General features: G+C 44.1%; 1 protein-coding gene across 2 annotated transcripts; it reads left to right on the top strand.

Annotated features, from left to right (window-relative positions):
• The first annotated feature begins 4,643 nt into the window (after nt 1–4,643).
• Nucleotides 4,644–27,231, top strand: LOC118835622 (zinc finger protein OZF-like). Of its 2 annotated transcripts, XM_036742825.1 has the most exons (5): nt 4,644–4,746; nt 7,092–7,144; nt 20,202–20,328; nt 21,772–21,867; nt 25,464–27,231. In XM_036742825.1, the coding sequence occupies exons 2-5, from the start codon at nt 7,112–7,114 to the stop codon at nt 26,900–26,902; spliced, it is 1,695 nt and encodes a 564-aa protein (XP_036598720.1). In that variant the 5' UTR covers nt 4,644–4,746; nt 7,092–7,111; the 3' UTR covers nt 26,903–27,231. The 2 variants fall into 2 exon arrangements, with proteins under 2 accessions (XP_036598720.1, XP_036598721.1); XM_036742826.1 differs by lacking the exon at nt 21,772–21,867 and having other exon boundaries at nt 4,680–4,746; nt 25,464–27,178.
• Nucleotides 27,232–27,852: the final 621 nt, after the last annotated feature.

Here is a 27,852-nt window from a genome sequence, read left to right as displayed (position 1 = left end):
TACGTAATTTGAATAATAGGCCCTTAGGGGGGAGTACACCTCTAGCCAGAATGATGACCCCAAATCTGCAGATCAGAGAACAGCAAACATGTGAGATCCAAAACATTGAATTTTGGACTGTGAGGGAAGATGTCCCACTACCAAGTCCAGGAACACCTGGTTCAGCAGGATATGATTTACATTGTATAGAGAATTTTAGGTTGAATAGGAAAGAGATAAGAAAAACCCCTACTGGAGTATGTATGAGAATCCCCAAGAATCATTTTGGACGGATATTACCTAAACCAGGATTAGCGGCTCAAGGAATACATGTATTGGCTGGAGTGATAGATTCTAATTATCAAAAAGAAATTGTTGTGACACTCCAGAATATGGGTAAAAAACCTGTACAATTTTGTAGAAATGATAGGATGGTTCAAGTGATTATTATCCCCTGTGAAAAAATACCCTTTGTAAAAACTGACCCTCCTCCCAAAATAACTACTAGAGGGGCAAAAGGGTCTTGCTCCATTGATAGAATAAAGTCAGGAGCTAAGGTATGGGTAAAACGGAAGCCAGATGATATTCCAAAGGCTGCAGAAGTTATAGCCCATGGGAAGGACAACACTGTAACAGTTGTCTATTCAGGGGAAAATAATTACCAAATCGTACCCCTGAACCATATATTTTACCGTGAATAGGTTATAATAATAGATTCACAGACTCCACAGGTATGGCTGATGCTGGTAAATGCCATAAGCCACTCAGAGGAAAGGTGACCTTGTGTGATTAACGGATGAAAACTTGTACATTTGGGGAAAGGCTGGGAGGACAATCTTAGTCTCTATCTAGGGTGGGATCCTCTTAGTTTAATTTTCCCATTGTGTTTCCTTGTACATCTGGGGAAAGGCTGAGAGGACAATCTTAGTCTCTATCTAGGGTGGGATCCTCTTGGCTTCCTCATTATGTTCCTTTTGAAAATAAACATTTCCCACCTGAGTTTGGCTCTGATGTTGGATCTTTGCATAACTGAAATCTCAACCAAACTTGAGATGATTTTATTTGAAGAATAATAGTCCATACTTGTCTACTCTTTTTGTCCTTTGTTTTGGCTAACTTTGTTGCTAGTTCTGTTTCCTTTAGGTTTAAGCACCCTGCAGTTTCTGGTGACTGCCTAAGCACATAGCATTCTTGGAATTCCTGCCAGCTCGTTAAAGAACTGACCTCTGGAATGGGACTTTTTGGGGCAGGGCCATCTCTACATCCAATTTCAGCATGAAGAAGCTATGGAAAATGAGACCTTCACCCCTCACCCCAAGATTTTGAGCCCCAATCGTTCAAGGAGGGTGGGAATGATGAGAGTGTTCTGTTTACTTATTTTGTGTTATCCTTGCTGTGTTGTTTTATTGTTATGATATTATTGATCCTATGTAATGGATACAAGGATTTAGGAGTAGACATTTGAATTATTAATAATTATTTTTGGGATGATTGATTGAAGAGATTATCTTGCTGGGTGGGACCTAGGGGTGGATCACACTTGAATCGTAAACCAATATTTAGGAATGTCACCAAATGATATGTTTTGCTTTATAATGAATGATACGTTTTAGTTTCCTTTGTAATTGGATCACAATGTATGTTCTAGGATACATGGCTGATTAGATTATGTATCCTATAACAAGGGGTGGAGTGTATTGGCAACCAAAAATGGGCTCCTTAGCACTTAGTCAACAAGCGCCCTTGACTAGTTTGGCTTTTTCCCCTGAACTGAATACTGTTTGTATGTTGGACTGGAGTAAGCTTGTCGGCCCCTTCACCTTGCTTCCCTTGCTTAAGCTGATGGAAAGAACCTGTGCTTTCCCGGTCAACCCCTTCACCTTGCTTAAGCAGATTGAAAGAACCTGTGCTTTCCCCGGCGTACCTTACACCCCCGCAGGAGCTGGATGGTTAAAAGCAGCTCCCGTTGGAGCCAGAGGCTGCTACAGCTACAGCTATAGCTACAGCCACAGCCACAGCCACAGCTGAAGCAGGAGCTGCCAGTAGCAGAGCTGACCTACGGGAGGAAGCTGAACAAAGACTTCAGGCCAGTGGGTAATCTTTTTACCATAGAGGGGGAAGCATGATTTTGCTTTATGCAATCATGCTTCTCTGTAGCCTCCTGGTTACTCTTTCAAGGCGTACTTATTGGGCCTGGAAGCTTTTGATCAATATATCAAAATGGGGTTGCTGGTTCATGGGTTGGTTACTATGGAGCCTAAATATATGTTTTGATTCTTCTACCTTCTACTTTGAGAGTTTCTTATATCCGGCGGTTCCGAACCTTTCAGACATGTTTATGATCCTCTTTGAGATTATAAACTCTGCCCTCCTAATACAACATACTGAGGAGTCCAGGATGTGTATGATGAGGTAGGCAGATGGTTATAGATGATCCGGTATAACAATAATGTTGCTTGCACCTACTGTTAAGGTGTAAGACCCACCAAGACCAGCAACAAGAGCTGCCAGAACAGGTTCTTTGATCTGCTTTTCTAAGGAAAGCAACTTTAAGGGGTTAACAATCTCATTTTAATAAAACATCCATATATCATTCATTTAGTCCAGAGGGAAAAAGCCAGCACCCTGAACTTCAGAGCAAATACAAACAGAAATTATAAACATATCTTACATCAAAAGAGCAAATACACAAACCAGTCTATGCATAGCAATACATAGTTACCAGAGAAGCACCAACATTTGTGTTTTTCCAAAGGTGAGAGGGTCTCTTAACAACAGCTGCCCAGAGTCTCCACACCAACACTCTTCCAATGAGTGAGCCCCAAACAAAATGCTAACCTCTGAGTTTATATACCCTTCTTAGGGCCAGAAGGCTCCACACCTAATCAGCAAAACGGTGTGGGCCTGGGGCGTAGCACCTAGTTAGCAAAAGGGTGTGGGCCTGGGGCTTAGCACCTAGCAAGACTTAATCAAAGGCACTTGATTACTCTAGCATTCTAAACGAGAAAACATTAAAAAAAAAGTCCCACTTTAATATTACATCTAGTGGGTATGAAGTATTTTTATGATTTGGTACAAAACCAGTTCAAACTAATAATACTACAGGTATAGTTTGCTACTCTACCAGGGAGGAAAAAAAAAAAGGGTTTTCTGGGGCCCAGTTATGATCAATTGTTAGGCACAGTGTCTTTGGCCTGAGGAGAAACTGCAGGAATAGTGTTTTGAGGTTAGGGAGAAATGAGATTTTGGAATTGGAATTGGGGTCCAAGCACAGGCACCCAAGCACCCCATCATTCCTGTCTTAAACAGATGGGATCCAAAGATCCAAAATCCTTCAAGGGGACAACAGGTGGGTGGCATGAGGAGCAGCCCAGGAATCCCCTGGTCCCAGACACAGGCTTAACCTATTCCCATATGAATATGAGAGGTTTGGCTAGCAGGTTCAAAGGGACAGGAGAGACTGGACTAAGGTGAGTTGGCTGCCCATTTCCCCATCAGATCCCTTACCAATAGAGGGGCAGGACAAGAGGAGAGGATGAGGAAGGAGTGGTTCAACAGCAGACCCCCACTGGCAGGGCAAGGGATGTGACAAGCCCTCCTCCTTTAGTGCCCACCATCTGAGGGCTAGAAAGATGGGTGGGGCCACAATGGTCAAGATCACAGAGTGGGGTATGTATTGATTAGCAAACTGATAGGCTGAGCTGCCCTGTGGATGGTCCCCCATGGCTCAGCAACGGAGACGGAGAATGTGGCAGAAGGACAGTAGAGGGCTGGGGGGCAGGACTGGGCGGAGGCTACTGGGGCCTTCTTCTGAGCTTCCTCCACATGTCTGGGGTGGACTGAGCAATAAAATGCAGCTCCCGGGCATCAGGGCCAGAGGAGGGAAGGCTTGGAGGCTCGGCTGAGTGGTCCAGGAGAAGGGCCAGGTCCTCCTCGCCCCCAGGGTGATGTTCCCCAGGAATCCTCATCCACAGCCTTTTTCATCCATCTTCATCCCTCCATCAGGCCCTGCAGCACGTGGCCCCTCTTCTCCCCCTGCATCCCTTTGATCATCCCCCAGAATCGGGGTCTGGTCGGCTGTGACTCCCGGAGTTGGTGCCAGGGCCCGGCCAGATCGTCCCCAGAGTTCGGGGCTCAGTCACAGGTCCCCGTGCTCTCCTCAGGGGTGCAAAAGGGGAGATTAGGGTGTTGCTGTCTTCCCGCGAAAAGTCAAATTGGAGCGGGATTGCTCTGAATCCCTCGCAGACTGAGTGGGATTTTCTGAGTAAGGGCCAAACTCATCCTTAACCTGGAGTAGATCAGTCATTGCAAAGAGAACCAGCACTTGAATCCTGGAATCTGTTTGGAGGGAAGGGACGATTTAGGAGCTGGGGATGGGGGGGGGGGGGGAAATAGGAAGTTCCGCCCCTAGTAAGGGAAAGGACTACGGACCGACGACTTCTGGGAAACCGAGTCACAATGCGAAGGCCAAGGAGACCAATGAGCAGGTGGATCTGTTAGTTGCGGTGCCTGCTGGGAAATGGAGTCCGCATGTGCAGGCTTCGGTGAACGCCCGTAACTGGAAGTTTATGGAACCAATCGGCAGGTGACGCCGGGTGGAAAGGAGGAGGGACATCCTGTGGTAGTCAGCCTGCTTGCCAGAGGAATCCCTGACCTACAGTGGAGGGAGGAGGGGCAGACAGAGGAGCAGGGAGAACTGGGACAGCTGGGGTGCTTCGGCGGCCGAAATTCGCGGGCCTGACAGAAGGGGATCCTCCAGCAGGGAAGGTAGGTCTCGATTCCGCTTTGCAGGAGTGACTTGCATTAGGAGCCCCATTCGTCGCCCCGCGGTTCCGGGTCCGGGGAAGACCCCTCCAAGCCCGTACTCGGGACCCTCTGCCGGGCCGTCTTCCCGGCGTTAAGATGGACGTGGCGGTGACGGGGCGCGATCCCTGAGCTCTCCCGACAGGCCCTCGCTCCTGCTGCTCCAGGGGGGCCTGGGGCCGCGCAGGGCTGCCAGAGGACACGAGGCGCTTGTTCTCGGGGTCCCCAAGACCTAGCTTGGTCCGGGGTTTGAGAGACACCCTCGGGCGGATCTCGGGGTGCAGGAGGAGCCCGGCTGGTCCTGGGGCCCCTGTAGACCCCCGCCTCAGGGAGCGTTCTGGACCAGGGAGTCGGTGATTAACCAGTGCCCCCTCACAAGGTGTCCCCTGTCCGGAGGGAAGGCTGCCCCCGCGCGGTGCAGGCTGCACCCCACATCCCCGAACCTTCTGAGGGGCTGGAGGGGAGCAGAGGGAAAGTTTTCCCCAGACCGCGCTGTGCCCCACGTGGGGTGCCAGGAAGGACAGCTCAGGAGGTGCAGGGGCCCCAGGCTGCCGGTCCCGGGGGGTTGCCGGGAATAAGGTCAAGGACATCTGATGTTTATAGGGTGCTGTGTAGGCAAATGGGGCCACGTGCGCTACGAGCTGATGGGGGATTAGGGAGTGTTGAAGGAGTGGTCAGTGCTGAAAGGAACAGGGGCTGTTAATGTCCACTGTAGGCGCTTGACCCAGCATTCCCTGGGAAATGGGGGGAGGGGGTCCATGGGGGGTGGTTTTAGTCCTGAACCCTCCCTGAGTCTCTAAGGGTCCCGGTGGACTGAGTAATGCCCAGGTGGCCCATCGAGGTCCAGTTAGACCAGAGACATGGAGTGTCCATGTGTGTAAGTCCAGCAGACACAGAAGGAGGAGGTCGGAAGGTGGGACGGCAGTGAGTAGGAAACAGGTGTCTGAGCCAGGGCAGAGCCAGGTCAGACCAGTGAATCTTACCGGAGCAGCTGGTGCTGGCTGGGCCCGCTGTCCTGGGACTGCAGAGAAAGTGCGAGGCCTGTGTTGAGAGGCCGGGAGAGAAGGGATTTTGGAATTTGGTTCCCAGCACAGGTCTCCCAAGCACCCCATCAGACCCAGGCCTCTCTGCTCCAGTTCCTGCTTTCACACCGAGGATCCTGAGAGGATCCAGGAGCTCTGCCTGCCAGGAGGACCCGACCTCTGTAAATCCCTGTGGGGGGATCCCTGTGCGCCCTCCTGCCTAGGAGGAGAGGGGAAAGAGCTCTCCCTGTCTGGGATCCTTCTCCCTCCCCCAGCTCAGTCTGCAGAGGACCAAGGACTGGCTCAAGCAGGGACTGGGTGTATTGGTAATTAAAGTGGGACTTTGTTTTACTATTTTCTCTTTTATCACTTATTTAATCACTTATTTGAAGAGTCTGGCCTTTGTTTTTTTGATTAAATAAGGAGTCTTTGATGCCCCCCTTGCCTCAAGGGAAAACCTATGGTTTGTGATGCTTTTAGGTCAGGTAGGTGAGGCACATGTTTGATGACCTTGACCGTGAATAGAATATATAAACTTAAGAGGTTGGTGTTTTCCCTTGGGGCTCTCACTCATGAATGAGTGTTGATCTGGAGCCTCTGGGCAGGCATCCTCAAGAGCCTCCTAGCTTGTGAACCCAGCTGTTGATGCTTTCCTGGCAACTATGAATTTGATTTGATCTGTTTATATTGTGTATAATTTGTTTGTATTTGCTCTGATGTTCAGGTTGCTGGCTTTTCCTCCTGAACTATGTGAGTTATGTTTGTATGTTGGATTAAAATAAGATTGTTAACCCCTTAAAGTTACTTTCCTTAGTAAAGGAGATAAAAGCACCTGTGTTAGCAGCTTTCTGTGTGCTGGTTGTTGGTGGGTCTTAACACCCCTACAGCAGCTGCTAGCTGAGTTGTTGCTACACTGGGTCAAATCCAGCCACCAAAGCTGGAGGGAAATTAGAAATTTTATTATAAAGCACAACAAATAGCAATCACCCAGAGTTTGAGCACCAAGGCAGTCAGCTTGGGATTAAGGTTACAGGTAGGACCAAGGGGCTTTTCTGTGCAGAGGTAAAGAAGGGAAGGAATTTCCAGGTCGCTCTAGGCTGTCTCCTGGTTATCAGAAAGGCTTAGAATTGAGACATTCCATGATCGGTGGGGACATCTGTGAGGAAGAGCTTTGCCTGTGGGCCATAGAAGGTGGGGGAGCAGGTCTCTGGGGTAGACAAGGGCCAGGGATAAGATAGAGGAACTTTACAAAATGGAGTTATTTTGGTTCCTTTGCTACCTACACAGGGAATCTGGATTCAGAGGGAATGGTCCCTGGGAGCAGCCAAGCCCCAGCCCAGGTGAGTGCAGTCCATCCACAGGCTTGATCAACATCAGCAATCCAGCCATTTCCATAGACCTAGAGGATGGTCCATGAAGCTGGCAATACCTGTCTTGTGGGTTGTTTCTTTACAAAAAGAGGCATGAGAGTGATTCTAGTAGTAACAACACTGCCCTGCTCCCATCTTCTGTGTTTTAAGGTGATTCTTTAGAACCCAGGTGTCTTGAGCACTTCCCTCCCCAAACCCCCCAGCCCCCAACACATGTGGCTATCCCAAGTTCTTTTTGTGAGGTGATTAGTGTTAAGTGACTTACCCAGGTTTACACAGCTAAAAGTCTCAAGTGTCTGAGGCTGGATTTGAACTTGGGTCCTGCTGACTCTGGTCAGTGTTATATCTACTTTACCACCTCCTCCCCCATTTGTTTTTAAGTTCTGCTTCATTTTAGGTGACTGACAAGAGTGACCCCTTCATTCCTTAGTCTCTATTACTCAGGGATCCTGTCTTTGCTCCCTTAATGCCTGCCAGCATTCCCTCCCCCTACGCACAGCTCCTCCACCTCCTCTCTCTTTCTTGTGGTCAAGCTCTCCCTTGTAGTGACTGAAGGCCCAGGAAACCATTCACCCAGAGTCTTATCTGGGCAGACCTGGAGCAGAGCCCTGAAGTCTCCCCCAGCTCTCGTCCTTTGCTGTGCTGTCATCAGAGCAGAAATTGTGCTCCTGGTGCTGCTCATGTCCTCCTGCCTCAGCTCACACAAGGCTTCCCAGGTCCCTCTGAAGCCCTCTCCTTTACCAGTTCTCAGGTCAAGTCAATGAGGATTTAGAAAGGCCCTAGATATACAAGCCCAGGACTTCTTGTGCAGACTGCTCTGGGGCCATCCTGCTGCTTCTAGGTTCCTAAGACTTACCCTGGCACAGTGACTGAGTGATGGACGGCTTCTCTACTGTTTAAAAGAGGCTCCTGGGATTCTCACCCTTGTCCCTGTTGGTCCTGGGCACCAGGACTAGCTTCACCACATACCATCTTACAGTACAGATTGGCTTCCTGGAGGGATAATTTGTTCTCCCTGTGCAGAATGTCCCATGCCCTGACAGAGACCATGAGAGCAACAAGGAGAAAAGGGAGGACTGACGGAGTCAAGTTAGTGTGTCAAGGTACCTCAGACAGCTTCTTGGAAAATCTGAGTCTCCCATAGGCTGCAGCAGGTCTTAGATTGACCTGGGAAGGGAATAATGCATGGACCTGACTCAGGGCAATACTCAGTTTAGATGTTAAGCAGAAATCAGACACTCCTAGGTCATTCAACAAGTAAAAGGAGCTTTATTTAAGTAGAGCATAAAAACTACGTTCAGTATGGATACCATAGTACTTTAGCTTGAGTAGACAAGGCTCCCCTCACCTCCATGTGGGAGCCCATCTGGTTGTCAGAGCAAGGTGTGGCATTGTGCCATTGGGGGAAATCTGTCATGCCTGAGGGGCCCAGATTTCACATGGTTAGACTTTTATTCCTTTAGGTCCCCAGGTAACTGCACTGATTTGTCTAGAGACCCTCAGAATACTGCTTGAAGGGAGGCACATGGAGCCTTTGCCCACTATGGAAGTCAGGTCCTTGGGATGGCTTTGTCACCTTTAAGGGGAAAAAGACAAGCTGGCCTAATCATATGACAGGGGTAGGACAGAACTCCAGGAGTTAGTGGCCCCTTCACACGTGGGGAGGTTGCTGCCTTTGACAGCCATCAGGTGAGTGGTCAGTGTAATTTCAAGACTGGGTGAAGGAAGAAAACCAGCATTTTTGATCAACCACCTACCAAGTGCCAGGCGCTGAGGTCAGCACCTTACCAATACCTCACTGACCCTCACAGCCAGCCCTCGACAGTAGCCATTGTTATTCCCATCTTATATTTACTTATGTAGTCTGGAATATTTTGAGGAAACCATTTTTTACCTCATTTTTAAATTCAAATTTTTTACATCAGATATTAGCCATCTCTCCCTTCCTTTTGTACCACACACCCCTCCTACCTATATTGGGAAAGCAAGAAAAACTTGCTTCTATTACAAGAATGTCTGTAGTCAAGCTAAACACAATTTCTCCATGGTTATAGCTGAAGAAAATTATATCAGGTGGTACTTGGAGTATCAACTCTTTCCAGAGGCAGGCAACATGTCATCATGACCCCTCAGGAATTGGTGGATCATTGCATTGATCAGACTTCCAATGTTTGTGTATGAATACATGCATTTGTATTAGTCAAGGACCAGCTAATCATCCTTCCACCTGCTTGCTCCCCCACACTGATAACAAAAGCAAACCAAAACCCATTCCACACAGTATATAGTGAATCTAAAAAAAATGTATACTCCCTGTGCCCTAAAAAATATTTCTTGGGGGCGGAGCCAAGATGGCAGGTGGAAAGCAGGGACTTGCCTAAAACTCTCCCCTAGGACCCTCCAAAAACCTGAAAAATGGCTCTTAACCAATTATAGTACTGCCAAACCCACAAAAAAGCGGAGGGAGGCAGGGCTTCAGCCCAGGACAGCTTGGATGGTCACTGGGTAAGGTCTATTGCACTGTGCTGGGAGGAGAGAAGAGCCCAGTGTGGGCTGCACCTGGACCAATCAGACCGGGAGCTGGGCGGAACAGGGCATAGTGCCCTGAATCAGTGAGCTGTGGCAGTTACCAGACTTCTCAACCTACAAACACCAAAGACAATGGAGAAGGTTAGTGGGCAAAACTGCAGGAACAGAGTGAAAGGAGTTGGCTGTCAGTCACCAACCTGGGGGTGGCAGAGGTGGTACAGCTCTGAAGCTGTTTACAAAGCTACAGCTGCAGTTGCTTCCGGCCCCAGGTCCACCTGTTGGGAGGAATTAATTGGCTGATTAGAGCAGGAGTGCAGAGATTGCTTATATCTGAGTCATGGTCAGGTTCTTGGGGGAGGAGGAGTCCTGGTGTGGCAGAGCTTGCTATGTAGAAATAGCTGTGAAAACAACAGTGAAGCCCCTCAAGTTTGGGCAGAGTACTCTCTACAAGCAAAAAAAGCTCAAGGGTCAAGTAGTTGGCTGGGAACATGAACAGGCAGCGAAAACGGACTCAGATTCAGACTCAGACTTTGGAATCTTTCTTTGGTGATAAAGAAGACCAAAACATACAGCCAGAAGAAATCAACTAAGTCAAAGAGCCTACATCAAAAGCCTCCAAGAAAAACATGAACTGGTCTCAGGCCATGAAAGAGCTCAAAAAGGACTTGGAAAAGCAAGTTAGAGAAGTAGAGGAAAAATTGGGAAGAGAAATGAGAGTGATGTGTGAAAACCATGAAAAACAAGTCAATTACTTGCTAAAGGAGACCCAAAAAATACTGAAGAAAATAACACCTTAAAAAATAGACTAACCCAAATGACAAAAGAGCTCCAAAAAGCCAATGAGAAGAAGAATGCCTTGAAAGGCAGAATTAGCCAAATGGAAAAGGAGGTCCAAAAGACCACTGAAGAAAATACTATCTTAAAAATTAGATTGGAGCAAGTGGAAGCTAGTGACTTGATGAGAAATCAAAATATTATAAAACAGAACCAAAGGAATGAAAAAAAAATGGAAGCCAGTGTGAAATATCTCATTGGAAAAACCACTGACCTGGAAAATAGATCCAGGAGAGATAATTTAAAAATTATTGGACTACCTGAAAGCCATGATCAAAAAAAGAGCCTAGATATCATCTTTCAAGAAATTATCAAGGAAAACTGCCCTGATATTCTAGAGCCAGAGGGTAAAATAGAAATTGAAAGAATCCACAGATTGCCTCCTGAAAAAGATCCCCAAAAGAAAACTCCTAGGAATATTGTTGCCAAATTCCAGAGCTCCCAGGTCAAGGAGAAAATAGTGCAAGCAGCCAGAAAGAAACAATTTGAGTATTGTGGAAAAACAATCAGGATAACACAGGATCTAGCAGCTTCCACATTAAGGGACCGAAGAGCATGGAATATGATATTCCAGAGGTCAATGGAGCTAGGATTAAAATCAAGAATCACCTACCCAGCAAAAGTGAGTATAATGCTCCAGGGCAAAATATGGAATTTCAATAAAATAGAGGACTTTCAAGCTTTCTCAGTGAAAAGCCCAGAGTTGAATAGAAAATTTGACTTTCAAATACAAGATTCAAGAGAAGCATGAAAAGGTAAAAAGAAAGAGAAATCATAAGGTATTTACTAAGGTTGAACTGTTTTGTTTACATTCCTGCATGGAAAGATGATGTGTATAATTCATGAGACCTCAGTATTAGGGTAGCTGAAGGGAATCTATCCATCTGTCTGTCTATCTATCTATTCATAGACGGTGCACAGGGTGAGTTGAATATGAAGGAATGATATCTAAAAAAATAAAATCTTGAGGGGGAGGAGGTAATCAAAAGCAAACAGTTAAGAAAAGGGACAGGGCCAAGGGAGAAAATTGAATAAAGGAGGATAGAATAGGAAGGAGCAAAATAGAGTTAGTCTTTCACAACACGAGTATTGTGGAAGGGTTTTGCATAATGATACACATGTGGCCTATTTGGAATTGCTTGCCTTCTTAGGGAGGGTGAGTGGGTAGGGAAGAGGGGAGAGAATTTGGAACTCAAAATTTTAAACACAGATTTAAAAAAAAAAGTTGTTTTTTCATGCAGCTAGGAAATAAGATATGCAGGCAATGGGGCATAGAAATCTATCTTGCCCTACAAGAAAGTAAGGGAAAAGGGGATGGGGGGGAGTGGGGTGACAGAAGGGAGGGTTGACTGGGGAACAGGGCAGTCAGAATATATGCCATCTCGGAGTGGGGGGGAAGGTAGAAATGGGGGGAAAATTTGTAATTCAAACTCTTGTGGAAATTAATGCTGAAAACTAAAAATATTAAATAAATATATAGTAATTTAAAAAAAATACATTTCTCCTTCTCTCCCTGAGTCCTTCATCTCTAGGCAGCATGTTTCTTCATCATTGACCCTCTGGAATCTTGATTGGTCATTATGCTACTTCAGGGTCAATGCAATAGTATCCCATTACATTTGTTAATCTTACTTATTCATCTATACCCCATTTATGAATAATCCTTCAGATTCTCTTTCTTGGCCACCTGGAAAAGAATTAAAAAATTTATAAAAATTGATTTTGTTTTGTTTAGGCCTAATATTTCCCATAATCGCTAGTCCTTCTCATTCCCCCTCTCCTTTCCCTCCTTTTCACTAGTGAGTAAAATGTATTTCTATACAGACCTCTGTGTTGTGTATGTTCTTCCTTCCTTTGACTAGAGGACTAAGGTTCAGGCATCAGATGTTCCCACTTTCTGCCACCTCCTTGTTTGTATAGATGTCTGCTTGTGCCCCATCATTATGTGAGATAATACTTCCTAACCTTCCTTTCTATCCACTCACTTTAGTTTATTCCTCTTCCTCTCTTTCCATCTTTACCTTAAGATCAAGACATGATAGAACCCCTTCAAGGTCTTCTCTAATATAATTCACTGTATGAGCCCTGAGAGAGATCAGAGAGGACACATGCCTTCTTCCCATGTTTGAATAAAAGTAGTTTATCCTTTATTCTTTTTATTCCCCTAGGCTAGTTCATCTTTCTTTACTTTCTTATGTTTTTTTTCACTTGCATTTGAACTTCGGAAGCTCTTTACAGTTACGGTCTTTTCATGAAGAATGCTTGGGAGTCCTTTCCTTGAGGGTCATTTTCCCCTCTATATTATTGTACTCAGTTTTCTTGTGTAAATTACTCTTGGTTATAAGACTATATATCCTTTACCTTCTAGCATATCCCATTCCAAGCTCTGTGGTCTTGCAGTGATGGTTATTGCCAAAGTCTGTGTGATCTTGTCTCTCTTTGGTGCTTGAATTTTTTTTTCTCATTCCTTGCTGTATTTTTCTCATTCACTTGTTAGTTCTGTATTTTTGGCAATGGTGTTCCTAGGAATTTTCATGCAGAGATTTCTTTTAGGAAGTGATCTGTGCTTTATTTTAACTTTCTGTTTTGGTTGTTAGACATCTGGGCAGTTTTAAGATTTCTTGAAATCTCATATCAAGGTTTCTTTGTTTAATGGAATTCAGATAGTTCAATGTTATTTAAATTTTCCCTTGTTCTCTTTTCTGTGTCAGTTGCTTTTTACTCTGCGATAACTGACATTTTCTTCTGCTTTTTTTTCATCTTTTGAATTTCTTTCAATATCTGTTATTGCCTTGTGGCTTCTCTTTGTTGTATTCAAAGTTTTAGAGATTGTTGCTTGGTCAAGGTTTTGTAAGTCTTCTGCCAAGCTGTTACCTCCTTGATTCTTTCTTCCACGCCATTCATTTGTTTTTCATTTCTTTTCCCCTCAAGCACTCTCATTCCATTTAGAAGTATGTTTAACTCTTGCTTCAGTGCTTTCAGAAATTCTGGTTGATTTTGTGTCCAAGCTGTGTTTTTCAGAGGCAGTGCTTGTAGATTATGTTTCACTCTCTTGGATTTGTGTCTCCATTTTTTTTTTTGCCACCATAACATTTGTTATGGTGAGGTTCTTCTTTCGTTGGCTCATTCTTTCAGCTTACTTCCTCTGCAGTACCTTGGAGGGAATGTCTGGAGTCCTCTTGTTGCTACTTCCTTGGGGTCCTGAGTGTTGTCTCATTCCAGAATCTCAGGGGCAGGATAGAGGCATATGAGCTCTTACTGTTCCCAAAGTAGTCTGATCCAGAGCAAAGTCATATTGTTGCCATCCTGCTCTGAGCTTGCCAAGTTTCTGACCTGGGTTTGAGTCTCTACAAGATTGAACTTCTGCCAGGCTCTGTCCCTATTGGCCAACTACTAAGCTCTGCTGGCTGGCTCAGAGGAGCAGAATCGTAAGTTTCTCTTTATTTTGGGATTCGTGCCCTTGTTATTCCACTGCAGGCTTGGCTAGACATTGGAAGGCATACCCTGCTTGGTATCCCGGGCCTGAGCCACACCCCTGGTTCTTCAGGCTTCTGGTCTTCCTTCCTTCATTCCCCAGGATCTCCCTACCCAGGAATTCCACTGCTTGGCACAGATTCCCTTGACCCAGGTTATGTGAGCTGGGCATGATAGAGGGTGAGAGACCTGCCAGTTTCAGCCATCCCATGCAGTTCCCTGAAGTGGGTCTGAATCTTCTTGTCCTGTTACTCAGGATTTCATTGCAGGAATGCCCCTTGTGCAGTGTCTTCCTCACTAGACTTGTGACAAATGTTCAGGGACCTTCCCTTTTCCCCTGATGTGCCAAGCTGGACCAAGGACTCCCAGGTTTTTCTGGTTTTCCCCATCAGCATTTGGTCTGGTACATTGTCCAGATCTGTTAACTCTTTGTGGAGAGGAGTTCACTGCATTGCTTCTTCACTCTGCCATCTTGACTCTGCCATGCCCAGAGACATTATCCTTGGTTTACATAAGTGGAGAAAACTGACGCAGATGTTAAGGGATTTGCCCAGCATCCCATAGCTATGAGTGTCTGAGGCTTGATGTGAGCCTAGGTCATCCCCAAGGTCAGTCTTCTTGACCCCTGGACCAGTGCTCTTGGCAGAGGAGGAAAAGCTCCTGGAAGAAATCTGGCACAAGAAACATTCATTAAGTGCTTGGGACACACAGAGAGGTAAGAGACAATATAGTTTCTCAAGGCCCTCACAGCCTTTTGGAGAACTGTGCCAAATAGGAACTAATTAAAAGAGTGAAAGCATTAGAATTAAGAGGGGTTGGGAGAGGCTTCCATTGATGAGACTGAAGTTGGGACCTAAGACAGCCAGTGCAGCCAGTAGGGCAGCTAGGTGGTGCCTAGGCCTAGACTGCCAGGCCTGGAGTCAGAAAACCTGAATTCAAATCAGGCCTCAGACTCTTACAAGCTGTGTGACCCTGGGCAACTCAGTTGACCCTGTTTGCCTCAGTTTCCTCCTCAGTAAAATGAGCAAGAGAAGGAAATAGTCAACCATCATGAAGAGGTGGACACAGCTGAGCAAGAAAAGTAACGTTAGGGGAGGCAGGAGGCAGAGATGAGGAGGAAGAGTGTGACAGTAGGGCTGTCCAGTTAAATGGGGCTGGTCACTGAAAATATGTGGAGCCCAGAGATAGAGGGTCTTGTTTGGGGAACCGCCAGGAGGCCAGAGTCACTGGATAGAAGAGTACATATACGGAGGGACTAAGTCATAAAGGGCTTTACATGACTTTTGTATTTGTATTTTATACTGGTGGTTATTGAGTGGAGGGGCAGGGTAGTGATATAATTAGAGCCTCCCTTTAGTGGCTCAGTAGAGGACAGATTGGAGTGAGGAGAAACTTGAGGCAGGTAGACCCACCAACAGGTTATAGCAATAGCCTAAGTATGAAGTGATGAGAGCTTGGACCTGGGTGGGGGCAGTATTAGATGGGGGCATTTATGAGAGATATTGCAAAGGTAAAATCAGCAGAGATGGACAACAGATGGGATGTGGGGGAAAGAGAATGTAAAGAGGAGAGGATGGAACCTAGCTTGTGAATGCAGGTGATTTGGACCAGGTGCTAACTGACATCTTGGTGGCCTACTACCAAGTCCTGGATTGGATAGGTGAGTACCTGGGCCTCCAAGCAGCCTTTTGGGGGTCAGTAGCAGTTGGAGACTCTTAGTGGTATACACAGAGAGAAGCATGTTCAGAATCTTGGTCTAGCTCATATCCTAGGATGGGAACAGGGGCTCAGTCCCAGCTGTTAGCCCTGCCTGAAGCATGCACAAGAGTCACCCAGGCAGGAATCACAGTCTAACATGGGACCTGCTGAGCTTGCCAGCTGGCTGATAGTGATAGATTCAGTAGATTTGCTGTTGCCAATAAGGGTGAAAACCAAATCCTGAGCCTGCAGAAGTAGGATCCCATTCTGGGCAAGGGAAGCCTCTATCAACTTTGCCACAGATCAGCCCACTTGAGGAGCACTGAAAGCTTGTAGGTCCCCAGCCTGAGCTGTCCTTGAGAGCCTGGAGTGAGGCAGCATTCACTATCACCAGGAACGCAGGAAGACCCAGGAGAACACAAGCTCAGCCCAGACACTCCTCCAGGAGGGCACAGAGACTGGCTTTAAGTAAACAGTGAAGTTAGTGATGATACAGAAATGTGAGGGAGTAATGTTGGGCTGTAAGAAGTGATGAAGTGATGGTTTTAGTGTAGTCTGGGAAGATGTGTACAAACTGATGCATAGGAAAGGGAACAGCACCAGGAACATTGTCTATATGGAGACAATGCTATAAAGCTTACCTTGAAAGACCTGGGAATCCTGATGTGTGTCATGATCTGCCAGTGTTCCAGAGGACTAATCAAACATGCCACCTGCCTCCCCTTCTGATGTAAGTGAAGGACTCAGTTCAGAATGAACCTTGTGGATGTTGCCAATGTGAAATTTGGTTATACATGATTGTACATGTTGAAAACAGGGGTTTGGCTTTTCAGTTCATTTTCAGTGAGGTTGTTGAGAGCAAAAGAAGGGGGATTATTTTTCTAATGAAAAAAAAAACTGACTTATTATCCATGGGATAGAATCTTTTTCCTCCCCATCTTCCTCAAGGCTTTAGGGAGGATCATTTTGTTTGGCTCTAGAATTGAGAGCAAAGAACTAGACTAAACAAGAAATGTCAGCTTCAGAACGACTCTAACCCCTGAAGCCCAACCAAGAGCTGTATCCCAGGGGAACGTCCTGGGAACTCTGGGGAAGGAGAAGAGAATTTGCATTCTTGCAGCAGCTTTGAATTATCCATGTGCCCTGGGAGATCTATGCTTGGGGCCTCTTTCCTCTGGACTCTGAATGCACTTTCATCCAGTGTGCCAGTCTCTTGGGGATGCTTGTATACTTTGGTCCTTGCTATACTTCTAGAGGAAACAGCTTTAAAAAATAAAATAGGAACAAACACTTATAACTTGCCTGGCTTCCCCTTGTCCATTCTGATTTTCAAGTAGTTGCTTTCTCTCTTATGATTCTGGATCTCTCATAAAAATGGGAAAAAGACCTACATGTACAAAAAATATTCATAGCAGCTCTTTATGTGGTGGCCAAGAACTGGAAAATGAGGGGATGCCCATCAGGTGGGGAATGGCTGAACAAGTTGTGGTATATGAATATGATGGAATACTGTTATGCTATAAGAAATGATGAGCAGGCAGACTTCAGAAAAACCCGGAAATACTTATATGAACTTGTGAAGTCAGCAGAACCACGAGAACATTGTACACAGTAAGAGCCACATTGTGCCATGACTGACTTTGATAGACTTAGCTCTTCTTAGTAATGCAAGGACCTAAAACAACTCCAAAAGACTCATGATGGAAAATGCCATCCGCATCCACAGAAATAAATAAATATGGATTCTGAATGCAGAATGAAACAGACTATTTGCTCTCTTTTTTTGTTTTGTTTTGTTTTTTCTCATGGTTCCTCCCATTTGTTCTAATTCTTCTATATACAACATGACTTATGTGAAAATATGTTTAAAAAGAATGTATATGTAGAGCCTATATCAGATTACATGTTGTCCTAGGGAGTGGAGAGGGAAGGGAGGTAGAGAATATTTAAAACTTTTGGAAGTGAATGTGGAAAACTAAAAATAAAACAATAAAAAAAGATTCTGGATCTCCTTTTCTAATTGCTTGACCTTCTTTTCATAATACTATTTTTCTTGGATAGTTGTTATTTTTCTTTTTAGCTTTTTTGCAACCTTTCTCATTTGATTTTTAAAATCTTGTTTGAGTTCTTCCATAAATTCTTTTTGGTAGGTGACTATTTGACATTATTGGTTTCAATATCCTCCTCTGAAGAATAACCTTGGTCTTCTCTACTCACATAGTAATGTTCTATGGGGGGATTCTTTCTCTTCTGGCTGTGCATTTTTTTTTGTAATTGTTTGATTTTTGCAATCACCTCTAGTCCTGGGGTATGGGTATAATGCCTCAGGCCTCAGATCCTCCTTCAGCTCTCCCCTCTGACTTGCAACCCGAAGGAAGACCTCCAGCCTCCTGTCAGTACCCACAGCCCCACTGCTTCTGCACACACAGAATGTGTCTTGGTACCTTCCTGCCCCTGTAGGGTCTCTTCAGCACAGCTTAGTTTGAACCTCTTTGTCAGCAGAGGTTCCCTTGATCTTCCCAGACTGAGACACCCAACTCCCCTCAATGTGCCAGGGGTAGAAATTGGGAGGCTGGGGCACCCTCCCAATGCAGCTGACCCCAAGGCTTGCCTCATGTTGTTTAAGCTGACCAAGGACCTAGCCTGGAGGTGTTTATTCTTCACAGGGACTGAAACTCATCTTGGAATTCTTCAGACCTTATCTGATTGTCCCAGGATGACCAGTGTTCTACCAGTAATATTTATTTTCATTTTTCTGTGTTCACCCTGAGTTGCTCTTTTATCTCTTTGGGGGAGAAAAATCTTGAGAGCTTGAAATTTTCTGATCTACTCAGCCCTCTTCCGAGAATCCTCTACATATCTGACTCTTGAGTTAAAAATGAGTGACTCAGGGAACTCCAGAGGAAGGAAAAGATTTAGAAATTCTTGGCAATCTCAAGAATTTTGAAAGAACAATAAATTTCTCCATTGTTCCAAAGTAAAATAATAGAATAAAGAAGTGAATGGTGAAACACGGGTTATAAATAGACCCTAAATGAGATGTTTTAAAGAACTCACAATGATGAAAAATGAATTGGCACAGCATGGAGGATTGTTCCCAAACATCAGAGTGTTTGATTAAGTGAATACTATGTTTATGATTGAAATGGAAGAACATCAGATTCCAAACTCATTTGTGAAACACGTGTTGTGAATGTAGGAGGCTAGAAATATAAGTGACCACTCCCAAGTATCAGAATATTCTCAGATCTGGCCAACCTCTCCTATATCTGTGTGGCCCATCAGTCGGCCCCTTAACTCATTCTCTTGAGTCTCGTTCACCCAAGTTTCTACAGTTCTAGAGATGTGGTTAGATGATTTATTTCTCAGAAAGAAACTGACTAATTTTTTCTGATGAATTAGTTCAAACAAACCCAAGGTAATTAAATATTGCTTTTGTTTTTGAAGCAATAAGGGAATCTTCCTTTCTCCTTCATTGTTGTTCTTCAGTCATTTCATTCATGTTCAACACTTAGTAAACCCATTAGGGCTTTTCTGGGCAAAGATACCGGAGTAGTTTGTCATTTCCTTCTCTAGTTCATTTTAGAGATGAAAAAATGGAGGCAAACAAGATAGAGTGACTGGCCCAGGTTTAGAGAGCTAATACACTTCTGAGGTCATATTTGAATTCATAACGATGAATCTTCCTCATTCCAAGCCCAGGACTCTCTCCACTAGGCCACTTAGCTTGCTTTTCTCCATCATAGTTACTCTTATTACAAAATAATTAATTATGTAAGTAAAGATATATGCTATGGATAAAGGAAAGCAACATCATAAACTGTTCTGTCTATAACAACCTCATACCCAGAGTGACCTCAAGCTCTCAATGTAACAACAGATAAGGCTCCTTCACTTGCTGGGAACCATCTCATACCACTAAGTGCAGTCCAGATTTCTGATGCATATCTTTCTAGAATCCTCTTCATGTTTTCATGTAGATAAGACTTTATTTCAGCCATTCAGGAAGCAAACTAGATCTTTATCTTTATTCTCTTTTCAGTGATCATGTTTACTGTTTGTTTTTCCTCCAGAATGCACTTATAGCTGTCATCTCCTCATAGACTTTTCTTTAGAATATATCACTTAACACCAGTTCTGATAAGGAAGGAATTTCACATCACCCATTCTTTCTTTTTCCTCCACCAATGAACCTCCCTCACAAATAGAGCACACAGTTTCTCCTTGATTCTGCAGAGAGACACATTCCATAATAAGACATTTCTCAGCCTTTTTCCAACTGATGGTATAAAATGCTTCCCTCAAAATTCTATCAGGATCTTACTGTGGTTTCAAAAGGTGACTCTGACACTCATAATTATGAGTATGATCTTTGTGCCAATCCCTTCTCTGCGATTGAATTTACTCTTATAAATGAATGGGGATTGGACTACGTAACCCTGAGGTGCTTTTCATTTTATATGTCTACATTCTATAACTTTTGATGATTTAGGAGACAGTGACTTTTAAGGATGTGGCTGTGGACTTCACCCAGGAGGAGTGGGACATTTTGGACCATCCTCAGAAAGAGCTGTACAAGGAGGTCATGCTGGAAAATGCCTGGAACCTGCTCTCCCTGGGTAAGGACACTTCCCCTGCTTACTCTGAGTCTGTTGTCAAAGGGAGTATCTTCATTCCTTGGTATGCAGGCTTTGGAGCATTTATCTATTAGAGAAAAGTGCATGTCTCCTGTGTCCAAGAGACAGACTCTTCATGCTACCTTGTTTTCCTATAGGAAGTCTTTGCATTTGTGTGATAGGAAGCTGAGGGTTTCCTTTTTGCTCCTGATGCTGTCTCTTACCAGTTCTAGGCAGCTTCAGGTCAGAGATCCCAGCAGTGTGGAAGAATCTTAGACATGGAACTAATCTCAGGGGTTATTTGTTCTGACCTTTGCATGGACATGAATTTTGCTACCAAATCTCTGAAAACTGCTCAGGCAGCTTTTCCTTGCAGCCCCTTCCTCCTTGGGGCAGGCCTAATATTTTGAATATTCTTCTATTTAACAAGCATGCATTGGTAGTTCAGAGCTCTCACTTGTGGCTGGTGTAGCAGGTTTGTCCTTGATCTTCCTTCATGTTGCCCTAAACTTCCAGCACAGGTGGTGGGAAAGGAAGGGAAGGGAACAAACATTTACATTCACCTGCTGTTTACCAGGGGCTGGAACAAGGGCTTTCTTTACAATATTATGTCACTTCATCCTCATAATAACCTTCCAGGTTAGGAGATATTATTATGCCCATTTTACACTTGGGACACTGAGGCAAACAGAGGTTAAGTGACTTGTCCAGGGGCACACAGCTACTAATTGTCTAAGACGGTATTTAAACCCAGGCATTCCTGACTCCAGGTCCAGGGCTCTCTCCACTGCACTACCAGCTTCCTTTGATTTCTAGACATTGGAAACCATTCAACGCGTCCATCCTTTCTTGAAGAAGGTCCACACCATCAAATGCTCCGATTCCATAATGTTTCCATGAATCTCTCCCCCAAATGAATGCTATGGAAACTCTCCTTGAGGATTCCTCGGAACCACGCTGGGGTCCTCGCTGGCACGCCCCTGTGGATCCCAGGAAAAATAGACCGGCTGATCAATGAGGGAGACTCTCCCCCAAAGAGTCCCTGAATGAACAGTACACAATGCTTATATAGGGGTCAGGGAGTGAGGAGCCAGGTAGGGGCACTGGGCAGCGGCTGATTCCTCAAGGTCCCTGTGGCTTGGGCTTGAGGCTGATCTGACACAATTACCCTTCCACCCAGTGTTGGGTCTAGGAGTTTCTGCCAGAATGGAGCATAACAGGATGGGGGCAGAGGGTTTGGCTGTTTCTCAGAACAGGTTGTACAACATATCCTACTTTGGGTTACTTGCATCATAAGCATTAATGGGTCAGCACAGACTCCTACATGTGACCACAGTGGACTGATCCTCAAAATGGAGCAGCTCTGTATCCACAGACCTTTCCCTAGAGAGAACTAAAGGACAAGTTTCTCTCCGTGCTCATTCCTAATTGACTCCCCATGCCCAGGGCTTCCAGTTCCCAGAGAAGAGGTGATCTCTTTCATTGAGCAAAGGGAAGTACCGTGGATGCTGGAGCAAGAAGGTCTGAGGAGCTGCTCTCCAGGTGAGTGAGATGAAAGCAGGTCTATGAGAGCTGTGATTGTGAGAGGCTGCTATGTGTTGTGGTGAAGGAAGTACTAGATCTGGGGGCAGGAAGGCCTGCCTTGGAATTCTTTTTCAGATATTTTATTAGTAGGGGCTTCCTGGGCCAGTCATTGTACCATGGAGCCTCAGTTTCCCCATATGTAAAATGAAAGGGTTCAACTCCATGGCTTTTCAGCTCCCTTCCAGGGATAAATTTTTCATCTTACAAGAAGTTGCTATTTGGAATTTGTGGAATGAAATCTCCTGAAAATGCAAAAGGGCTTAGGCTCTCCAATATGAGCTCTTTCTTAGATGTTCTTCAAAGGCACAAACATTTATTAAGATCTTGCTGCATGTCACGCCCTTTGGTAAGCACTGGGATCATAAGGAGTTGCAAGGGATGTCCTCAGCTCTCCTGGATTTTACAGTCCGATGAACAGTCCAACAACTGTAGAAAGCCAACATGGACAGGTTAAATTGGAGCTGGGCAAGAGAGGAAAGGCCCTCAAATGGGGATCTTGGGAAAGACTTATTGTGGAAGGTGGGCTCTGGCTAGGGCTTCAGGGAAGCCAGGATGAGCATTCTAAGCAAAAGGGATAGTGTGACAAACCCAGGGAGTCAGGATTTGGATTGTCCTGTTCACAGAATATAAAGGAGGCCCATATCAGTAGATTATGGCATATATTGAGGGAGATGGGGTGAAAGAAGACTGGAAGAGTAGGAGAGGGGAAGGTGATGAAGTCCTTTAGCATCCCTAGGAAGGATTTTATATTGGGTCCTGTTGTTGAAGAGCCATTGTAGATTGTTGAATGGGTGGTGACATGGTCAGGTGAGAGCTTTGGGAAGATGATCTTGACAGCTGGGTAGGAGATTGACTGGACTGGGGGGAGATGAAGCATCCACACCAACCAGTAGGCTCTGAAATTCCTCAGGTGTAAGATGATTGGGGCCTGAACCAAGACAGTGACAGTGTTGGGAGAAATGGGGCTGTTTGGGAGGGATGTCACACAAGTGGAGTCCCAGGAGTTTGCTCCAGAATGAATATGGGATCAGGAAGGTGAGTGTGTGAGAGTTGATGAGTGCATGATAGCGCATCTCTGAACCTGGACTATGGAGGGTGCCTTGGATAACATCAGGAATGGAGGCAGATGGGAGGGTTGGGGGAAAGAGAGTGGGTTTCATTTTGCATATAGTAAAATGAGGACCGGGAGAGAGTAGTGTCACTAAAACTTTGAGAGGAGAGTATCAAGAAAAAGGGGTGACTGACAGTGCCAAAACCTTCAGAGAAGTCAAGAAGAAAGAGAAGCAAGAAATGGCCATAGAATTTAGCAGTTTCAGGATTATCGTTAATTTTAGAGCAATAAGTTTTAGTAAAACAATAAAGTCTGGAGCCAGAATGCAGAGAGTTTCATAGGAAGCAAAGGAAAGGTGTTAGAGAAACCAGTTGTAAATGGCCATCTCTAGCTATTTGGCCATGAGGAAAATATTGGAGGAAAGATATTGGACAATATCTCATAATGATGCATAGACCATTGAGGGTATTTTGAGAGAAATGGTTTTATTTGTGACAATGGGAAAGGAGTCTTTAGTGTGGGAGAGAGTGAAGATTAGTGAAAAAATGGAGATACTGGGGGAAGAATGTAACAAGGTCGATGGGATGGAGTGAGATTATTTGCACACATAAAGTGATTTGCTTTAGCAAGCAAAGGATGACTGTTTTATCTGACACGGAGGCCAAAAAGGAAAAGAAGGCATTTGAGTAGATGAGATAAGGAGAATAAGACAGTGCTTGATAAATGTCCAATTTTTTCAATGAAATAGAAGGCCAAGTTCTTAAGCAAGAAGGTGTGGATGTGTGGGGTGGGTGGGAAAGAGAACAAGCCATAAGGGAGTTGTGGATGAAAAGATTTGGAAAAGTTGCTGTGGTGAGTGGCATGGGGAGTCAAGTTAGGGAGATGTCAAAGGATTGCCTTTCCACAGTGAGAGTCCACCCGAGATTGTGCAGCCTAAATTCGTAGTGGACCCAGGCAGCCTGGTTTCATTGTTTTCTCCCTCTCATCTATGTGTTGCATGTAGTCAGAAGCAGTGTGATGTTCTCATTGCATGAACCCCAAAAGGATTATATGCCTGACCATCATGATTTGGAATCAGTGCTCTAAGAACCCTGTTATAGTTGAAATATGCACATGCTTGTTGTCCCAGAGGATAAGTATTTTGGCCATGAAATTGGGCAGTTATTTACTGCTTAAGGTGCAATTGACAAATTTTTAGTTCAAATCCATTGGACCACTCTTTACAACCTCCAAGGGTTTTGTGAACCACTAAAATGGGAAAGGGCTTCAAGAAGACTTATACTGAAGCATGTTATCCACTTTCTTACAAAAGGATGATATACCTAGATTCATGTATGACACACATATTTTGAGACATGAGAAATGCCATGCATTTTTAAAGATATGATTATTATGTAGCTTTTTATAATACAAACATTTTATTTTTTAATATCATATTTTATTTTACCCTATTAGATATTAAAACAATTTTTAAACATTTGATTAAATTTCAAATTTCAAGTTCCTTCAATCTTTCCCCTCTCCCTTACATGAGCTGGTAAGCAATTTTACATGGGTTATATACGTACAATCTTTATTCCAAGGATTTTATTTTTATTGTCATGAGCAGAGGCATTTAAAGACAATTTTTTCAAAAAAGGAAATAAGTAATCACTATTCAAATCAATTAATAATCCAAGGGGCAACTAGGTGGTGCAGTTGATAGAGTTCTGGCCCTGGAATCAGGAGGGTCTGAGTTCAAATCCAGCCAGAGACACTTAAGACTTACTAGCTGTGAGACCCTGGACAAGTCCCTTGATCCTGATTGGCTTGCCAAAAAAAAAAAAGTTTTTTTCAAAAAATTTAAAAAGGTCAGAATAAAGTCTTTCATGTTTTAGGTAAATACATAAAACAGTACTGGTATTCTCCATGTGACCTCAAATACTGCAACAGAAAACAAATGATTGAAACCTGTTACTAGGGACATTACATTATATGTACATATATGAGACATCTTGAAATAATTGGAATATTTATGTGTACACCAAGTGGCATAATATCTGTGAAGAAAGGATCGAAAGTGCAAAAGATGAAAGTGGGCAAGAAAAGATTGAGTAAAAGGAACCTTTCTAGTACTGTGGACAGAGTTTGCTAAGTCACAGGTTTGAGTTCATGTCTCACATTTGGGATTTTGAGTCAAGTCACTCAGCCATTCTGAGTTCATGGCCTTGGTTTTTGTAGAAAGGTTGTGGGGGGTCCATGATGGTTTCATTGTGGCAGTTTCAAGTGTGATAAAAACACACTGAATCTGTCACAGGTTTGTTGTTAGGATCTAGTGTAACCATGTGTGAAGCTCTTGTAAACTAAATCATTTTGGCTGATTTGAAGACTTTTGATGTTTGAAGAGCTTTCTCATTGCCTGGGGAAAGAGAATGTAAAGGAGTTTATGTTCTGCCAGTGAAGGGAAGGGGATATAATTAGATATGTGTCTGTGTGTATATGTTTTCTTGCTTGTTTCTTTCAGAAGGAGAATTCAGACTTGAAATGAAGAAGACTTCTGCAGTCCTAAGCCTTTCTGTGGAAGAAACTCAGGAGCCAAGATTCATGGGTGATGTTCCCTGTGACTTCACTTGGAGAGAAATCTCTTCTCTTCATCAGGGTATTCACACTGGAGAGAAACCTTATGGATGTAATCAGCATAGAAGGGGTTTTATACAGAAGGCTTATCTTAATGGACATCAGAGAATCTACACTGGAGAGAAAAGTTATGAATGTAATCAGTGCGGTAAAGCTTTTCCATGGAGGTCCCATCTTACTGTACATCAGAGAATCCACACTGGAGAGAAACCTTATGAATGTAATCAATGTGGAAAGGCTTTTACACGGAGGAACTATCTTACCCGACATCAGAGAATCCACACTGGAGAGAAACCTTATGAATGTAATCAGTGTGGAAAGGCCTTCAGAAGCAGCTCCAATCTTGCTGAACATCAGAGAATCCACACTGGAGAGAAACCTTATGAATGTCATCATTGTGGAAAGACTTTCAGAGGTAGCTCCCGTCTTGTTAATCATCAGAGAATCCACACTGGAGAGAAACCTTATGAATGTAATCAGTGTGGAAAGGCTTTTACACAGAGGGCCAATCTTACCCTACATCAGAGAATCCACACTGGAGAGAAACCTTTTGAATGTAGTCAGTGTGGAAAAGCTTTTAGAGAGAGCTCCAGTCTAGTTATACATCAGAGAATCCACACTGGAGAAAAACCTTGTGAATGTAATAAGTGTGGTAAAGTTTTTACACAAAGGTCTAACCTTAGAGTACATTGGAGAATCCACACTGGAGAGAAACCTTTTGAATGTAATCTGTGTGGAAAAGCTTTTAGAGAGAACTCCAGTCTGGTTAATCATCAGAAAATCCACAGTGGAGAGAAACCTTATGAATGTAATCAGTGTGGTAAAGCTTTTGTAAGGAGGGCCCATCTTACTGTACATCAGAGAACCCACACTGGAGAGAAGCCTTATGAATGTAATCAGTGTGGAAAGGGTTTTACACAGAGGGCCAATCTTACCCTGCATCAGAGAATCCACACTGGAGAGAAACCCTTTGAATGTAATCAGTGTGGAAAAGCTTTTAGAGAGAGCTCCAGTCTAGTTAAACATCAGAGAATCCACACTGGAGAAAAACCTTGTGAATGTAATAAGTGTGGTAAAGCTTTTACACAAAGGTCCAACCTTAGAGTACATTGGAGAATCCACACTGGAGAGAAACCTTTTGAATGTAATCGGTGTGGAAAAGCTTTTAGAGAGAGCTCCAGTTTTGTTAATCATCAGAAAATCCACAGTGGAGAGAAACCTTATGAATGTAATCAGTGTGGTGAAGCTTTTATAAGGAGGGCCCATCTTACTGTACATCAGAGAACCCACACTGGAGAGAAACCTTTTGTACTGTTAATGGAATAGGAAGATCTTTCCCATCCGTTAAAAGGCTTATGTGACCTGCTTTGAATCTGAGTAACTGGAGGCTGTGGTGGGAAGACCTTACTGAACTTGTGGTGCAGGAAGAGTGGGTGAGGCACACCTAGGAAAGAGAGCAGGCAGAGAGTTAGAGAAGCCAGTGGGAGTGAGACAGAGGGGAATTTTGCCTAAGAGAGCTTGTTTGTGGGCAGCCTGACAGAGAGAAGGCTTGGGGATGGCGGTGCTCCCTGCATTGGTAATGTGTACCAATTTCTTTGTTACTATGGTGGATTTGGCTTTCTGGTATCAGAATAAATATCTTGGTTTCATCTTTGAGGAAGAGAGTCTGTTATATTTTGTTATTCAAACCTGGAAAAACTCCTGCATATTCATAGCATTTGCTATGGGTATCACATTGGCGAGCTATCTTTTTTTCTTTTTTTAATATTTTTTTCTTTTTAGGTTAGAACACTCAGTTCCACAAGGACTTTTGTTCCAAATTTTTCCCCCTCCCTCTCCTCTCCCCTCACTCCCCCCAAGACAACATATAATCTGATATAGATTCCACATATACCTTCACATTAAAGTTATTTTCACAATAGTCAGGTTGTAAAGAAGAATTATAACTGATGGAATGAGCCATGAGAAAGAAGAAACAAAACCAATAAAGAAGAAAAAACATGAGAGCAAGTAGTTTGCCTCCATCTGCATTCAGACTCCGTAGTGCGTTCTCTGGATGTGCACAGTTTTCCATCATGAGTCTTTTGGAGCTGTCTTAGAACCTTGTATTGCTGAGAAGAGTCAAGTTTATCAAAGTTAGTCATCACAGAGACTGTGTGTCTGTAATCCTGTATAATGTTCTCCTGATTATGCTCCCTGCAACTCAGCATCAGATCATGTAAGTCCTTCTAGGTTATTATGAAGTCTGTTTGCTCCTCATTTCTTATAGCACAGTA

The sequence above is a fragment of the Trichosurus vulpecula genome, chromosome 2 (genome assembly GCF_011100635.1).
Source record: "Trichosurus vulpecula isolate mTriVul1 chromosome 2, mTriVul1.pri, whole genome shotgun sequence".
NCBI lineage: Eukaryota > Metazoa > Chordata > Mammalia > Diprotodontia > Phalangeridae > Trichosurus > Trichosurus vulpecula.
This window is presented reverse-complemented; position numbering and strand designations above follow the sequence as displayed.